This window comes from Armigeres subalbatus, chromosome 2 (assembly GCF_024139115.2).
Source record: "Armigeres subalbatus isolate Guangzhou_Male chromosome 2, GZ_Asu_2, whole genome shotgun sequence".
Classification (NCBI taxonomy): domain Eukaryota; kingdom Metazoa; phylum Arthropoda; class Insecta; order Diptera; family Culicidae; genus Armigeres; species Armigeres subalbatus.
The window spans coordinates 236,340,510-236,359,004 of NC_085140.1; the positions used below are offsets into that span (position 1 = coordinate 236,340,510).

Consider the following 18,495-nt stretch of genomic DNA (forward strand, 5'->3'; position numbering starts at 1 on the left):
TCCAAAAATGGCAGGCACAATGGCCGTGCTATCCCTCACCTCGCGTTTTTGCTCGCACAAATGTGAATATTTAGGCGGTTAGCACATCTGTAAACCATTTTTTCGTGTATGCTGCAAGTGAGCAAAGGTGAAAAACTACTTTCCGCTTTTGCCTGTCGTTTACTTTTCGAGTTATGTGCCCTTTAAAGCGCTATGTAGATTTTTAATTGGACTCCAATGCGATTCACCTTATGTGCCTTGTCGCCAACAGAATTCTGTAAAATATAAATCGTGATTTTGTTTCTAAACAACACAATAGAAAACCGAGAGAAAACCTTAACTAGAGGAATCATTTACCTACACATTTTATCCTACAATTTACAACCGGCTCTTAACTGCGGGGTAATCTGGAGATTGTAAGAAAATAGAAACAGACGATACTCAGTTTTCCCGGTTGATGCTCGGGTTGATGGTCTATATACTTATTTCGCCATGTTGACTTCTCTTTTCATAAGATTTGTCTTATGAGTTTTTCACATAAATAGAAGTGATAAAAATCATAAGACAACTCTTATGTTTTATTTTCTGTAGACAACTACTACACTAATAAAATCCACACATTTTTATTGGCAAAAATCTAAAGAAATTGACAAATGAATTTTATGTGTGAGTTAATAACCACCCGCTATAGGAGAATCCACATAAAGGTTATTAGTTAATAACGATTATGTGTGTTTCCACATATATGCCATGTGAATTCACATAGCCATTATGTGGGAAATGCTATAGTCAAAATGTATGTGTGCCACACATAATGGATATGATTGAATTTTTGTCAGTGTATGCACTTTATAAGATACAAAAATGAATTTCATCACTGACCGACTAATTTTCATAAGACTCTCAATGAAAATAGAAATCGATTATTTTTTCACGCTTCATAAGATGCGGCTTATGATGTCCTTAAGATAATTTAGTTGAGTGTGGGGATCGTCTTATGATTAAACGAATTGTGTTACGTAATATTCAAACAAGCCGTTAGTATTTTTGGCATGTTTTTTTTGTTTGCAGCCCTGCGAGGAGCACTGTCACCAAAAAGGGGAATAAAAAGTTGCTTTGCTGAAAAAAAAAAGAAAACCTGTGTGCGACCATCTTTCTTGACATCCGCAACTATCGGACGAAAAAAGTTCCGACCGACCGAGAAAACTCAGGCTAATTTCGATCGTTTTTTGATTCGAGTAATTCCGAAGGTTAGTGGTTATAATCCAAATTGTCTCTAAATTGTGTTACTTGAAAGTCATGCAACGCTGCTGGGTTATTTTTTGTTAATCAGTGGCAAACGAATCTTACATAACACTTGCGGTTCCGCCAACCAGCGAGAGAACATTGAGGATTGAACTGTTGAAGTGACGGCGAAAAAATTGTGTAATAACCTGTGATTTCTGTCTGCTTCCAGAAGAACGCAAAATGTTCAAGTCCGTCGTTCCGGTTTTAGCTCAGGTGCCCGCAGAGGTATGCCTCGGTCAACAGAACCGTGGAATGGCTACTCTGAAAGCCATTTCGATCCGCCTGAAGTCGGTCAAGAACATCCAGAAGATCACCCAATCCATGAAGATGGTGTCCGCGGCAAAGTAAGTTTTTAATGAAGTAAAATCCGTCGATGATTGCATTCAAAGGTTATATTTATTATAAATGTTTGATTTTAGATACGCCCGTGCTGAACGCGATCTGAAGCAGGCTAGGCCTTATGGCGTAGGGGCTCAACAGTTCTACGAGAAGGCGGAAGTGGCTGCCAAGGAGGAAGAACCGAAAAAGCTCTACATTGCCATTACTTCTGATAGAGGTAAGTAGTTTATTAGCTATTTTATGAGGAAGATTTTATGATCCCGGCAGAAAAGCCGAGTTGTTTACAAATGAGCGGATTTTTCGATGTCAGATTTTAGTACAGACATAATATCTGAATTGTTAATTACTGCACCTAAATTTTAATAGTTTTAATGCATGTTGCTACAGTCACCGACGAGTCATGCTCATTGTCATCGCATGCAAAAATCTAATGAAATGGAGGACGGACTTCAAAAAATCGTGCTACTTCTGTTAATCTTTGAGAATTACTTCTGGGATGTTTTTTTTATATCTTTATTAAATAGACTTTCAGCCCAAGGCTGGCTCCTCTCGTGGAGATGTTTTTTTTTCAATGCGTGTACCTTCTTCTACTTCAGGTCTGTGCGGAGCTGTGCACACTGGTGTGGCTCGTCATATCCGTGGCGACCTGGCAGCCGATCCCAACATCAAGGTGGTCTGTGTCGGTGATAAGTCGCGTGCAATTTTGCAGCGTCTGTACAGCAAGAACATCGAAATGGTCTGTAATGAGGTGGGCCGTTTGCCACCAACCTTCCTGGATGCTGCCAAGCTGACCAACGCCATCCTCAACCTTGGATACGAATACACTGACGGCAAGATCATCTACAACAAGTTCAAGTCAGTGGTGTCGTATGCCGTCGCTGATATGCCCATCTTCAGCTTGAAGTCCGTGGAGTCTGCAGAAAAATTGCCGGTTTATGATTCTCTTGATTCGGATGTTATCCAGAATTATCTGGAATTCTCGTTGGCTTCGCTGCTTTTCTTCGCCATGAAGGAAGGAGCTTGTTCGGAACAGTCCTCACGTATGACTGCTATGGATAACGCTTCAAAGAACGCCGGTGAGATGATTGACAAACTAACTCTGACCTTCAACAGAACCAGACAGGCTGTCATCACTCGTGAGTTGATTGAAATCATTTCCGGTGCTTCGGCTCTGGAGAGCAAGGATTAAGCTTGTGGTATGCTTCTGTGAATGCAATTGTTCAAACAACAGGTTCTGCAATATATCTGCTTACGGCTATTGCCAACTCATAACAACAGAGTGGCTACGTTAATGCAGGACGTTGTATTTCGGTAACAAGTCACGCGAATTTCTTGATTGGGTTAAATAGTACACAGATATTCGATAAAATCTTATTAAACTAAAATTAGGTGCGGTTGATTGAAGAAAGAATGCCTAGAAACATCAGCTAGTTCATACGCGAAACATTTCTCGAAATATATACTATAGATAATTCGTCCGGGACTAGCCCAAATGGCATAAGGCCGTTTGGCATAACGAGTTGAACAGCCAGGGATTATTAAGCATAAATACCGTTTGGCATAAACACAAAAATAATCATAATGTTTTTGGAGCATTTGGCATACATTTAAGAGAATTGTGGAATCTCCAGGCAAACACGTGCTTTACAAGAGTCATTTTTATTTTTGTCTTATTCTGAGCACATGCGTGTTTAAAAAATAATAATTTACTCTTTCGCCTTATTCCTGGTAAATGCGTACTTTTGAAGAATAGTCGCTGTGCCGTATTTGACGCATCTTTTCAACGATTATGCCAAATGGTCGTTATGTCAAATGGCCTTAAGATACTCAACACATTATGCCAAATGACCCTTAGATATTTAACTCGTTATGCCAAATGGCATTGTGTTATATTGGCTTTCTCCATTCCTCCAATTTACTATATCCACCCATCTGCCAAATGTCACGCTACGCATAACGCGAATAAAATATTATATTAAATAAAAGATTTTTGTTTAACTGATTGTAGAAATGGCTGACGGCTCTTGATCAACGTCTTCATTGCTTGATGTGAACTATTCCAGCGAATTGTTAACTTTTAGTTAAAATTTGACAACTCGATTGTTATTTCTCCGTGGATTAAAATAACCCTGCTCCAGAGCATGGTTAGATTTGACAGTTCGACAGTAAAACTTTGTTCGCAAGAAAATTGGGGCCAAATCCATTTTGTTCCAAATAACCATCAAACTGTCAAATTTTAACTAAAGTTAAACGAATCGCTTAACTTTTAGTTGTTTTCTCATGGTACAATCAAAGCTATTGCCTTTATTCCGGGTATAGGCCACCCGGAGTGGTAATTAATTACTATGTTTGAAGCGATTTGTGCAATTTCACAACATGTTTAATATATACTTAGCTAAAAAATGACCTTCAGCATTTTTGGAATTAACATGCGAAGCGGTTAAAAAAAATGCCATTCTTTTGTGAATCTTTCCATTTAGTTTTATTAGAAAACTGTAGTGAAATTGCCTGAAAACCCGAAACATGGATAAACTCTGTCCAGTGTTAATGGTTGCAAAGTTCAGCAAAATTCTCGAGTATGTGGTGCGAGAAGGGTGAAAAGTTTTCAACGGATGCGGTCAAGGAAGAAATTGTTCGGAGGCTACCAGGAAGTAGACGCAGGAATAAAATTTATTTTGATCTGAGCATGGTGCTGATACCAAATTGCAGCAAAGAAAGAACCTTGTCATGCACAAATTCGTAGGTGGTATAAGCCAAGACTATTGTATGAGAGTAGCATCACTTTCATCCGTTACCACAGATATTGATTTGGGACTAATCACTATATTTTAGATGGAAGCAATGCACCCTCTAATAGTGGAGATCTGTCCTGGCCACGTCCTTGCGAATTCTGAGGAAGGGGGAAGGATGGCTAGTTGGACACCTACTTAAGATGCAGAGAACTCTACGACCTCTTATAGGTGCCACGGGAGGTTTTGGGATTGTGTGGTAGGTTATAACAGTAGGAATCGTTTTGGTAGAACGTGAAACACAGAAAGAACTAGGATAGAAATACGAAGTAGGAAAGGGACGAGCCTGGAATTGAACCCACGACCTCCTGCTTATAAGGCAGAATCGGTAGCCACTAGACCACCGAGCTCGTCCAATGCATTTCCATTGATTGATTTTATGTATTACTAAATACGCTCCAGGATCAAAGAATTGAATTTTGATCCTGGAAGTGTGAATGCACTCTAGATATCCTTATGATATGTGGGTATAATCACGCGGGGCTTATTGTACACGACTATAGCTTCGGAATGCTTGCGTTCTTGAAATGGGCTATATGAGTTACAATAGAGCTATCACCTTCTAGCTCCCGGATCTAAGATTCTTGCAATTATATAAAATCAAAATGGTTGCACGAATATTCTATCCATAATGCCACTGCCAGACAGTGGGAGTTAGATTGTAATAACACACACAACACATGTTAAATATATAGATAAAAAATGTATTGGATTGTAACCACTTCCTTCGGTGGGATTTGATTCCACGCCCCAGTAAGCTAGACAGCTGCTTCCCCTTATAAGCTACTAAGGACCTTTCTTTGTACCAAACAATAAGTGTGAAAGTGTTGGTTTTAAAAATAGATCGCGAAAGGTAGGCTTTGATCTCATCAGTACCCGCTGAGCTGCTGAGAATGCTCACACGAAGCACGATACGAACGGGCGCGGAACAGACAAAACTCGATTTTTTGGAAGAAAAAGTAACAGCAGAAAGCTGGAGAACGTGAAGAGACGGAGCAACTTTACCGCGCTAATAACGCACGCATCACAATAGATCTAACAAATGGTCGCAGTGATTAAAATACCCAACAAGGAAAAAAAAAACGCGCGAAAGTTTTATTAAAAGTAAATCGCTCACGTAAGGACCACGTGCCACAGCCTGATATGTGTAAGGACATAAATGGAAACCTTGTTTAAATGAGCGTGAGGGTATCTAAAGGTGGCGGTAGCACTACGAAGAGTACCTGAACACCGTGGCGGTGTGGTAATGAACCTGGGACCACGCGCACAGAACATACGTCTACGGCTCCGGATCTCCAGGAAATCAAGGAGGAGATCGGCCGGCTGAAAAACAACAAAGTCACTGGTGTTGACCAACTACCATGAGAGTCGTTAAAACACGATGGTGGTGAACTGGCTAGTAGTTCTCTACGGAAAAGAGACCTGGGACCTCGCCTGGGGGTGGGACGATGCTCGTGAAGGACCAACGCACACTGGGAGTTTTCGAAAGGAAAGTGCTGCGTACCATCTATGGTGGGGTGCAGATGGTGGACGGTACGTGAAGGAGGCGAATGAACCACGAGTTGCATCCCCCTGACCCCCTGTCAGGCCGATTCATTAAAAAAAATAAACCTTACATAAATACAAAAACCCAACTTAATTCACCGAGTGGTGACACTGCCTTTCTCGCATTTAGCCAAGACACCAACCTTATATGGCGCTTACATAGTTCGATTCCATTTTCTTAATAACTTTTAAACACGACGGTCGATCGTTATCAAATTCAATAGTGATCAACTAGGGTTTGTCCCCCGTCGAATGCAACTTGTTGCGAGAAAATCGGTTAAGAATTACGGAATCAGTACACAAGGCCGAATCACAAAAGGCCGAACCACAGAAGGCCGAATCACAAAAGGCCGAAAATGTTCTAGCATACCACAAAAGGCCGAAAACCCAGAAGGCCGAACCACGAAAGGCCGAATGATACAAAAGGCCGAATAACACAAAAGGCCGAATCATTACAAAAGTTTCAATCTTCCAACCAAGATAACTTGGAATACTCAAAAATTAACGTTTACTTTTATTATGCTGCCCCATAAAGAAAAACTTGTCCACGTGTTTTGCAGCTACTAGCAGCGATGTAATTAATCTTATTCAGTTAAGGTATTTAACGTCAGTTCAACGTCGAAGTTCAATCTTTCAACTGAAATAAGTGGCGGTGTTTATAGAGTCAATTTGAATCCTTATATATTGCATAATAAATCAATCTTTATTGCAGTAATAAAAGGATGAACATAGCTGAACACTGTATACATATAAATATTAGCACTTTAAAGTGCTGATGCAGTAAACTTATCATCATCAGTAGTATTGGGAAAAGTCAAATTCCCAAATCTAATGCAAGAGCCCGAGTTAAAATCCACCGGATTCATGGCTCACAGAACCACATAATCGAATCTCCGATTCACATAAATGTAGGAGTTGTGCGCATCATGAAGCTACTCACGATCTAATTGCGACATCAGAAGCTAAACAAAATCAACTTTTCCAAATATAACATTTTTAACTAAAAGCTGTATAACTCACTGTAACGCGGTGTTCTCAATTGTATTTCATTTTTTCCTAATTTAAGAGAAACTGACTTTTGGCAAGAAATCACAAAATAATCCGAATAATCTATATTAAGTAATTAAGTAATTAATATTAAGAAATTAGCCGTTCAACATTTGGCGAATTACTCTATTTGAATAAAAAAGTCCGAATAAACTCGGCAGACCAACAAAGTGGACCGGAGCGAGCGCGCGCTTGCTCCGGTCCACTTTGTTGGTCTGCCGAGTTTATTCGGCCTTTCGTGATTCGGCCTTATGTGGTTTCGGCCTTTTGTGATTCGGCCTTTTGTGCTTTCGGCCTTTTGTGCATTCGGCCTTTTTCGGTTTCGGCCTTTTGTGCATTCGGCCTTTTTTGCTTTCGGCCATTCGTGATTCGGCCTTTTGTGATTCGGCCTTTCGTAGTAGACCCAAAAAGTTTGATTTTGGAGTGAAATGAATATGATAGCCTTTCGGTTGTTGTACGAGAAAGGCAAAAATGTTACGAAGGGAGGATGGGGTCCAAAGTCACAAAATTAAGCGTTACATAATTTGTGAACGAACCCTAACCAACGTCAGCAAAAGATCTTCCGGACAGCGACGACAGCACAGGAGGAAGTGAGGAGCAGGCCGAGTGTTACGATCCATACAAAAAATTAAACCATCCATACAAAAAGTGTTACGAGGAGGAGGGTGGGGGGTCCCAAATTATCCAATTTAGCGTTACGTAATTTGTGAAAGAGCCTTTCGGATCGCACTTTGGGGTATTCATTTTTAAGCCAGCGCACAGTGGGATGGAATTGAAAAAAAAGACGGTCAAAAGTACAAATATGGTTTAAAATGAGAACAACTGGGTTTATTATACTTACTGTGATGAAATTTTATCATTTTAAACTACATTCATAACGATTGTTGTGGTTGTAGCATTCAGTACATATACATACATTTTCATTTATTTAACGTCATTTTCAAATGCCTCGGAAATAACCTGCGAACACTAAATTTTGTTTAGTTTGAAAATATAGAATGTAAACTAGTAGCCATTATAGATAGTAGAATCTATAGATGAGCGAAAGCATGGCTGAGTCGATTTTTTTGCCCGTGCGCACGCGCGTATGACGTCGCAGCCCTTAACGTTTCCATTGAAATCGTGACGTCATGCTCGTTTGGAGACACGTTTGACAGTTCGTTTGGAGACAGAGGATTTATCTTCGCTCATCTATATATTCCACTATCTATAGTAGCCATGTGATTTTCAGCGCTGGGTAATGATGGTAATTTTTTTCTGACCACATGAAAACACCAAGAAATGAGTAAATTTCGAAATAAGCCCAAATTCAACTCCATAAACCAAGGGTGAACATTGCATGAATTTGTGATACAGTGTATGCAATTGATAGTTCATTATGTTATTTTGGAAGATGTATTGAGTTTGAAATGATTCATTAACAAATTAGAAAAATAATGCAAAAATATCATACTTCATAAATATTGATATATTATCAATGGTGTAAAAAACAGTTTTCATGTCAACTTCAAAGATTGGGGTACCTAAGCACAATATCGTCAAATTGACTCAACCAAAGTAATTTACAATGTTTTATTACCAGTATAATGCAAGAAAAATATTAAAAAATAGAATACATAATTTTGAAAGATGACCTTTTGACCCTCTTTATAAGGATTTGTTCCTCTGTGCAGCGACGTAATCCGTAATCCGCCCGCATTTCGCAGGGCGTTTGCTGAATACATTAGGGTCTGTTCACAAATTACGTAACGCAAAAATCCGAATTTTTGACCTCCTCCCTCCCCCTCGTAACAAAAAGTAACATTTTTGGTACCCCTCCCTCCCCCATGTAACGCGTAACTGTGAAATTTTTAAAGGCAGATTTTTTTTCTTCGCTGAAGCATTTGGGTTTTGGTATTTTTTAAACACTGTTAGGGACGGCACATGATCAAAAATCAAGGATTTTAAGAATGCAGCTAGTAGAAACGAAAATAGAATTTGCGATCATAACCATTTACACAGTTTAGCGGAACTATGGTGTCGAGAAATACAATATTCGCTTGGTATTTTTACGCATATCAGTCCCGCTATGTCAGCATGCTTGATTTCGATAATGACTAATGTTCGATAACGATAAACAGCAATTACTTCAATCAGTGATTTAAAAAAAAGACATTCAAATAAATTTTTATTTGCGTTATGCGTAACATTTGGTAGTACCCACCCCTCCCCCACCTTTTAATGTAACAAAGTATAACGCAAGTTGGACCTCCCCCCTCCCCCCAAAAGCGTTACGTAATTTGTGAACAGACCCTTAGGCATTACAGTTACTGCAATGTGCAGCATAATTATCCAATTTTGAGTTATTGGTTGAAATCGTTATAACTAAACTACCCCTTACCTCCTGTAACGCGTGCTCATTTATTCCGCCAGAAATTCAAATGGAAAAAGCACGTGGTCACTGATAAACAAATCTTCGCTCTTTCACTCAGATTGCTGGTTGATTTTTTTTACCGTTTATAAACGTATATAAAGTATACTTTGCCTCGCTTAAACCAACAGCGAATAGTCTAGCGACTACTTTAACGAACACTTGGTGGAACGGCTATACTCTAACCTGGGTGGTGCGAATAGAATCGATTTGGTTGTCAAACTGAAGCCAAAAATTTCTATTGTGCCGGAGCCAAACATTGTAGATTGTGGTTATGTTCGTTTCTGATATAATATTAAGAAGTATTGTTATTATTTAGGGCAGAAATAAAAATAAACTTTGTTTGATTTTTGGATTCTTTGTAATAAACATTTTCACATTATATTTCGAATGGAAAATTAGTAGGAATGCAACTAAAAAGCACTCGTTACGAAGTTTCATGAGATTCAGCAGCTGATTGGAGCATGAATGTATGTAAGCAATCGTAAAGTCATGTAGAGTCTAGCGCATTTGTACGCCCTCATGCAGCATGGAAAGAGAAATTCGAAGAGCGGGAAATATTTGACAGGCAAGTAACTGCAAAATAATTTTGTTTGCGGGAGTAATTTCAAAATATCCCTCTACTCGCTTGAGCGCAGAAAAGCGGCTCTATCCGCAGCACGTAGCTCTAATGCTACGTACACACCAGTCAAGCAGTTCGACCAACATTGACTCCACCCCCAAGAAAACGCTTCGGTTGCTGCTTTGTTTGAGCGTGTGTGAAGTTGTTCGAACAACCATTTGACAGTTGGCGGCTCGGTTGGAAAAAATTAAAACGGTTTGATTTTGGTTTGAGTTGTCGGGGGTGGAGTCAAGGTTCGCCGCACATGTTTGAGCGTTTGTAGTGAAGTTGTACAAACCCCCATATATTTTTTGATGGTTGGTGCTCAAGTTGTCGCTTCGGTCGTTCGTGTGTGATATTGTTGGTCGAATAAATTGATTGTTCGTGCCGCTGTTGGTAAAACTTGATGGATGTTTGAATAAACGAGAGGTGGAGTCAATGTTGGTCAAACTGCTTGACCGTGTGTACGTTCCATAACAGACCGTGTCCAACCGAGCAAGCAACGTACAATATCCCGTTAGCTTTCATGCACGTGACTATATGATTGCTCCAAAAAAGAAGTTTTAACAGAAGGACCGGAAACCCATATAGTGTTATATACCGATCGATTCAGCTCGACGAACTGAGGTGATGTCTGTATGCGTGTTTGTGTGTATGTGTGTGTGTACAAATTTTATAGACGCACTTTTTGGAACTTAGCATTTTCCGATTTACTCGACTTACAAGTTGCATTCGACGGGGAATGGGGTCCAATTGTTTGCTATTGAAAACTGGCCCGGTCGGACATTGCATTTCTGAATTATTAGAAAATCATTGTTTTTTCCCTTGGAAAAAAATTAAAGCCGATTTTTTTTTTCAAAAATGGTGGCAATGCATTTTAATCAATGCAAAAACATGCAAAATGATTTTTTAAATATATTTTATCATACACGAGAAAGGCATCATCATCACTGCTAGGTGGATTATTCTGGTTTAGAAAACGCGGAAAATATTTTTAACGTACACAAACATTAAAATCATTAACATTAAACGTATTTTCGGTTTTTGTTTTTAAAAAAATCGCATTTAAGGGTTAAATAATTAGGAATACAAATAAAATATGGAAACTTCCAAGCCGATTTTCACAGCTTGTTCAAAATGATAATAAATTCGTCTATTTAAAAATGTACCCGAGATTTGATGGTCTCTTTGTGCTATACAACCCTGCAAGCACACGTCGCTGCGGTTCGTGCAGTTCATCCGAACCCGAACGCGACGGGCGTTGCGTTGCGGTTTCTTGCCTTCTGTTCTGATGCCTTGACAATCGATTGATTACTTTTTTCAGCTTCTATCATTTTTGCGGTTGATTAATTTCCTGCAAAAGCAAGCCTCTGTAAATTCGGTGTTGATACTAAGTATTCCTTAAATATACCCGAAAATATCAAGATGAACGCACAACTGTTCAGGTAAGCTTATATTTAGTATTTACCGTTATGAAAATCTTAAAAACCTAACCTTATCTCTTCCGTCGTCTAGCCAAAGCTCCTCGGCTCTCAAAGGGTACGAAAATTTGGTGGAATGTCCGTACAATCGGGCGCACCAGATTATGCAGTTCCGAATGCAAACACACTTGACCAAGTGCCGCAAAAATTACAAGGATCTGAAGTACGTGAAATGTCCGTTTAACGAAACCCACGACATTCCGGAAAAGGAGCTCCCGGTAAGTGTTGATTCCTGGCAAGAGCCATTTTGTGTAAAGCGTGACCTTTCTACGGGGTGATGAAATGAAAATATTGTTCCTGAATGTAGGGCAAAACGATCCTGCCGAAATAAAATATAATTTCACAGACAGACAACAGTCGTCATTTAGTTTTAGGTAAAAATTTAACAAGCAAAATTTAATTTACACTGGAAAAATAAAGTATACCTAAAAAAAATTAAAGCACTCAACTTTGAGTTCGAAGTTCAAATTTTTAACTCACATAAGTTGAACTTGTTTAACTTTCTTTTCAATCAAGTGAATTGAAATTGAATGAATGTGTGTACAGGGTGGTTCAAAAAATTGATTTTGTTCCACAGTGCTCATCTGATTCTTTACCATGTTCTGAGTGTCCTCGGAAAATTTGCGCTAATTTGGATTAAAACTGATTTAGCACAAGCCGTTTCAAGTTTGCATGCAAATTAGTATGGGGAAATTTATTTTTTCATTATACTGGTAATGACGCTTCCCCATCAGGCGCATGTTAAAAGAAAACCTACATAGCTAAAAGGAATATTCAACAGCTTTCACTTAGTGAAAACCGCATCTCAATTAATCGTTCCAATAATTAGTAATCGAATTTAATCTATACCGTGGTTTTCTGAAGCTAATTGCATAACTCATCAACAGGCAACATTGCTGCTCGTGGCGCGAAAGATAGCATACACAAATTCAGGCTACTATGGCTGTGAACCATTCCACCGATTCGTTTAACTTTTAGTTAAAATTTGACACTCCGATGGCTATTTTCCCATCGTGGTTAAAATTTTACTCTGAAGCCGACCCATTTGAGTTTTGACAGATTGATAGTTATTCGAAACGAAATGGATTTGGCGCCAATTTTCTCGCGAGCAAAGTTTAACTCGACACGGTTGTTTCATAAGGGCCAATGTCGCAAACGTAAACAATGCCTTTTCCTGCAAATTCCTCAACAACTAGGACCGCTCCCAGTTAACAACCACTTGGAACTGGTGGCGCTCCGCGCCTTCTATCGGACGGAAGTGGAAAATACCGCCAGAAGTCTCTAATCTTCCTGAAATCAGCGGAAGAAGTCAATGTTTACGTTTGCGACTTTCGCCCTTTTGAAACAACAATGTCGAACTATCGAACTGTCAGATCTAGCCATGCTCCGGAGCAGGGTTATTTTTAACCACGGCGAAATAACCATCGAACTGTCAAATTTTAACTAAAAGTTAAACAAATCGGTGGAATGGTTCACAGCTTATGTTGCACTGCACATTTCAGTGATGCCCTCAAAGAAGTTTAACGATCATGACTAAAGATTCGCAACCTGTCTTAAAATCGATTACTAAATATTGGGAAGATTAATCAACATGCGGTTTTCGTTGGGTGAAAGCTGTTGAGTATCCCTTTTAGCCATGTAGGTTTCTTTTAACCTGCGCTTAATGGGGAAACGTCATTAACAGTATAATGAAAAAATAAATTTCCCCATACTAATTTGCATGCAAACTTGAAACGGCTTGTGCTAAATCAGTTTTAATCCAAATGAGCTCAAATTTCCAGAGGACACTCACAACATGGTTGAGATTCAGATGAGCACTGTGGAGCAAAATCGATTTTTTGAACCACCCTATGTACACGTTCAATTCACTTATTTTATTTATCATCAGACTAAGGCCGGAGTGGCCTGTGCTGCACATAAAAGACTTCTCCATTCAGCTCGGTTCATGGCTGCACTTCGCCAACCACGCAGTCTGCGGAGGGTCCGCAAGTCGTCCTCCACCTGATCGATCCATCTTGCCCGCTGTGCACCTCGCCTTCTTGTTCCCGTCGGATCGTTGTCGAGAACCATTTTCACCGGATTACTGTCCGACATTCTGGCTACTGGCCACAGCAGTCGTCCGATTTTCGCGGTGTGAACGATGGATGGTTCTCCCAACAGCTGATGCAACTCGTGGTTCATTCGCCTCCTCCACGTACCGTCCGCCATCTGCAACCCACCATAGATGGTACGCAACACTTTCCTTTCGAAAACTCCCAGTGCGCGTTGGTCCTCCATGAGCATCGTCCAGGTCTCGTGTCCGTAGAGAACTACCGGTCTTATAAGCGTTTTGTAGATAGTCAGTTTGGTACGGCGGCGAACTCTATTCGATCCGACCATCTTGCGGAGTCCAAAGTACGTACGATTTCCAGCCACTATGCGTCTCTCTCTGCTGGTATCGTTATCGGCGGTCACCAGTGAGCCTGAGTACAAGAATTCTTCTACCACCTCGATTTCGTCACCACCGATGGAAACTGGTGGTGGGTGACTTACATTGACCTCTCTTGAGCCTCTTCCTATCATGTACTTCGTCTTCAACGTGTTGATGACTAGTCCAATCCGTTTAGCTTCGCTTTTCAGTCTGATGTAGGCTTCCTCCATCCTCTCAAAGTTACGTACCATGATATCAATGTCGTCGGCGAAACCAAATAACTGGACGGACTTCGTGAAAATCGTACCACTCGTGTCAATCCCTGCCCTTCGTATTACTCCCTCCAAAGCGATGTTGAATAACAGACACGAAAGACCATCACCTTGCCGTAACCCTCTACGGGTTTCGAAGGGACTCGAGAATGTCCCTGAAACTCGAACTACGCACATCACCCGATCCATCGTCGCCTTGATCAACCGTATCAGTTTATCCGGAAATCCGTTTTCGTGCATTAGCTGCCATAGCTGGTCCCGATCGATTGTATCATATGCGGCTTTGAAGTCGATAAATAGATGATGTGTGGGCACGTTGTATTCGCGGCATTTCTGCAATACCTGACGTATGGCGAACACCTGGTCTGTGGTAGAGTTATGTTAATGATCATTCAGTAATTTGCGTTCGATCATTTAGTAGTTTGTCAATAACAAATTCCAGAAGCTGAATTTCAAAATATTTTGTATGGTGGACTTCTATTGCGAAGGTTTTTCTACAACTTTGCCTAATGGTTCGTTATTAGTTATCAACTAATAACGGAGTTGAGTGCTAGTTGCAGTAACTTAAACTAAATGATTGGAATTTTGTTATCATTTAGTCTAAGTTATTGAAACTATAGCTATAGCTCCGTTACTAGTGGAATTCAAACATCGAACCATTAGGCAGAGTTGTAGAAAAACCTTCGCACTAGAAGTACAACATAATTTGAAATTCAGCTTCTGGAATGTGTTATTGACAAACTACTAAATGATCGAACGCAAATTACTGAATGATCGTTACCATCCTTGCTTCCGTATCGAGTGGTGTGCCCCCGAAAACGCGAGCATTTTGAAACTTGGATTCCGTAAGGAGTGACCTTTAGTAATAGCTTTCTAATAATCACTATGTATTTTGTTTTGCGAAAAGTTGTTCTAGTTTGAAATACGCATAACATTTTCTGGTCTGTTTCTAACTGAAACCCTACAAATGCGTATTTTTTTTTTAATTGTTAGATTGAAGTTGAAACGTTAGGATATATTTATTATAATTGTTAGATTGAAGTTAAAACGTTAGGATATAATTTTAAAATATATGAAAATTTGAGTATGAGCTCCATATATTTTATTCGGATACGTTGATTCTCCATCAATAATATGATTTTTATGCCATGCAAAGAAGAAGAGCAAATAAAGCCATCTAGCTTGATTCGTTGATATATTTTTGAGAAAATAAGTTTTATGAATCATTTGATATGAAAGTGCGCCAAGTTTGGACCTGTGCCAAATATGGTGCTTCCCCGGTACATTTAGTCTTCAAGATCTTGAACACAGTTCGTCTCTTATCTTGGTTTTAGATTCACGTTGAAAATTGCGTTGATCGCGAATCGTTCGATCGTTACAAGTTCTGTGTAGCAACATCGGCAGCAACCATCGTTCCAGAGGTGGCATCATCGGTCGACGAATCGTTGGATAATAAAATTATGGGAAACCCCTTGGAAGAACTGTGGGATGAGGTAAGATTTTTATACGGTATAAAATAAAACGAAGCAAAAGCAAGTCTTACTCGATAGTTCTTATAGAATCCATGTAATGTTTCGTATATTTTTCCGGATTTATTACATGTCTGTTTCGGGTTTCCTAATCTACTATCTTGTAAGGTTTATCTTTTGAATCAGTGTATTGTTCCTCGGTAATGTATTGTGAAATATTAATCTATTTTCATTTCTTTCTTCACGCAGGGTCCGATGGTTCGGGCTTATAATCCCCATGCTTATGCGGCCCGCTCAAATGTTATTCGGAAGTGTACCGGAATGGCGCCATCGCAGAAAAAAGCATTCAAGGAATCCGAACGCCAACGTCTGGCCGATCTCAAGCGTCGCTACGAAGTGAAAACTGAGCAAAAATAATTAATTGATCCGACGAGAATCCTCCCTAGAGATATGGTCCGTTACAACCATTCATCTATAGATGGGGAGCAACATTACTTTTTTTCAGGGAAAGTCATAGAATTCACTTCATCATCAGTTGATTGTTGATCACGTTTTTTGAAACATGATTGATGCTTTGCTCAGTATAAAGGATTAATATCAATAAATTCGTTAAAGATATTCTTTGTAGAGGTTGGTCTCTTAAAGTTACATCTGTTATCTGTTGTATACCGTTTATAATTTTTAGACCGCAGACAGACGTAGAACTAAAGAATCTACTATCAACCATGACTTCAATGATAATTTTGATTTTTTTATTGCGGCTTCTGATGGACAATTTTGGCTTGATCAGCGCTTTGATGTTGCATGAAGAAGAAGCTGAAAGATGATATTAGAAAAAATCTCCACGGGAAACCTTTTTTCAAAAATTCTAAAAGCAATTTAATTAAAAATAGTAAGCAGTACGGGGTGGATTACTGTATCTGTATAATAAACACAATATTTATACCGTGATGTGCCCTAATTTCGCGCGCGCCCTAACTTTGCGCATTATAAAATCATTTATTTTTTTTTATTTTTAGGTACCAGTCAAAATTGAAAAATCTGGAGGATTACAAAATATCATTGTTGTTGAATGTTTTTCACGAAAAAAATTGAAAAACAAACTTGGTTTAGTACACCAAATAAAATTATTTCAATTTGAACCTCCCATCGACCGCCATATTTGCTTGTGCTTAGCACAGCGACGAAGAACATGACCCAAGTAAACAAATGATTTTATTGTACAAAATATGAGAGTAATTATGGTGCCTAATTTCGTTTATTGTTGTTGCGTAGTTTCATTTGCAACATTCTAATGAAACAAAAGCAATATAATACACAGGACAGTTTTACACTGAATAGAACCCGAAAAGTTCATTCCCATACGCTTTTTATCTAATTTTCAGGCGGATAACCACCGACATCGCAATAGCAATAGCTACCAAATCCGATGTGTAAAATGATGCTAAAATGTGCGATGTGTAAAATGATGCTAAACTTAAGATAAAACTACAGCAGCTTTTTCGATAATGTATATAATATTGAAGATGTCTTGAATAAAACACATATTTGAAGATGTCCTATGTAAGAGATAGCGGAATTTAAGACTTTCTTTCATGACGTCTCGAAAATTTAAACTTTTTCATACACCAGCTAAACATTGCTCATCTAATGCCTTTTTTCTTAAAATATGGTTTATATTTCAGAAGCAAACGATATTTTAGGAATTATGACTTGTGTCAACTAAAATGCATAAAGTAAAATCTAAGCAAAGCTCCAGGGTCGAAATATAGGCACATACCATTTCGACTAAAGAATGGGTCACTGACGGCTGTCTGATACCGTTATTTTCATATTTTGAACAATGGATGCTTGCTTCTATTGGTTAATTGTTTATATTTCATCAAACCAATAACAATATTCAATTCCAAACATGAGCGAAGTTAGGAACACTTTTGTGCGAAATTAGGAACTATCCTATTTTCTTGCGCGAAATAAGGAGCATACAACGGTCTCGGATTCATACTCCAATTTTTTTTAAATAGCAGCAAAATTTGCAAGTAACATTTTTTTGAGAACCTAGAATCCTTCTACTACGTGATGCAGTAGCAAATGTTTCCAAATGGCCACTACATGTTTTTTAATGAACGTTTTAACTTTGTCAGATCTTAAGTGCGCGAAATTAGGGTACTTCACGGTACTCGAAATTTTATTTTGTGATATTACACTTTATACACAGTATAAGAAAAGGTCAACCCCGTACTGCTTATAGTTTTTAATTAAATTGCTTTTAGAATTTTTGAGAAGAGTGTTTTAAAAACATCTTCGTGTGCTTTTATCATTTTTCTACTTCTCCTTTATGCAACATTAAAGCGCTAGTTTGCATCTACGTTTTGTTTTTTATTGCTATTGATATGGGTACCTACGTACATTTTATGATTCCAGGAGACACATACAAACAGACGAAACAGCTTGAACACATTTCTGAAAAAAATCCAACGCTCAATTCGATTGTTGGTAGAATCATACTAAAATCTCAATCATTGGGGCAAACTCGCTTGCGGTTTTGCAAAAAATCATCACGGCTAGAGTTTTTTGGACAGAACAGCATCGTTTCGCTCATTTCGAGCGGGCTTGGTAGTCATATGACTTTTGCTTCTGGCTCATAAGCAGGAGGTCGTGGGTTCAATCCCAGGCCCGTTCCATTCTCCTACTTTGTATCTTTCTCTATATTTCTCATGTTCTAGCAATCGCTAGAACTGGTAATGGACTTCCATACCATTTCTATACTATACCTTCAACTTGACTCTTCTAGTAGAAACTGCTAGAATTGAAAATGAACAAAAATGCTCGTTTCCTAGAAATTCTATCAGTTACTTTCTTCTAT

The 18,495-nt window shown here is 39.0% G+C and overlaps 3 protein-coding genes across 5 annotated transcripts in view; 2 read left to right on the forward strand and 1 right to left on the reverse strand.

Annotated features, from left to right (window-relative positions):
- Positions 1–9,614, reverse strand: part of LOC134211930 (tudor domain-containing protein 5-like) — a 46,564-nt gene extending 36,950 nt beyond the window's left edge. The window contains exon 1 of one of the 2 annotated variants that reach the window (XM_062689343.1): positions 9,367–9,614. In XM_062689343.1, coding sequence (XP_062545327.1) covers positions 9,367–9,386 — 20 coding nt within the window. In that variant the 5' untranslated portion in view covers positions 9,387–9,614. The remainder of the gene's footprint in view (positions 1–9,366) is intronic. The other variant, XM_062689342.1, reaches the window with a different exon arrangement.
- On the forward strand, positions 1,071–2,990 carry LOC134211929 (ATP synthase subunit gamma, mitochondrial-like). 2 transcript variants are annotated; one of them, XM_062689339.1, is made up of 4 exons: positions 1,071–1,229; positions 1,436–1,610; positions 1,686–1,822; positions 2,202–2,990. In XM_062689339.1, the coding sequence occupies exons 2-4, from the start codon at positions 1,447–1,449 to the stop codon at positions 2,792–2,794; spliced, it is 894 nt and encodes a 297-aa protein (XP_062545323.1). In that variant the 5' UTR covers positions 1,071–1,229; positions 1,436–1,446; the 3' UTR covers positions 2,795–2,990. The 2 variants fall into 2 exon arrangements, with proteins under 2 accessions (XP_062545323.1, XP_062545324.1); XM_062689340.1 differs by having other exon boundaries at positions 1,074–1,229; positions 1,439–1,610.
- A 1,629-nt stretch (positions 9,615–11,243) lies between the features above and the next one.
- LOC134216041 (gametocyte-specific factor 1 homolog) lies at positions 11,244–16,256 on the forward strand. The gene is made up of 4 exons (XM_062695071.1): positions 11,244–11,442; positions 11,513–11,696; positions 15,495–15,653; positions 15,879–16,256. Exons 1-4 carry the CDS (start codon positions 11,423–11,425, stop codon positions 16,044–16,046), a joined length of 531 nt encoding a protein of 176 aa, XP_062551055.1. The 5' UTR covers positions 11,244–11,422; the 3' UTR covers positions 16,047–16,256.
- The last annotated feature ends 2,239 nt before the right edge of the window (positions 16,257–18,495 follow it).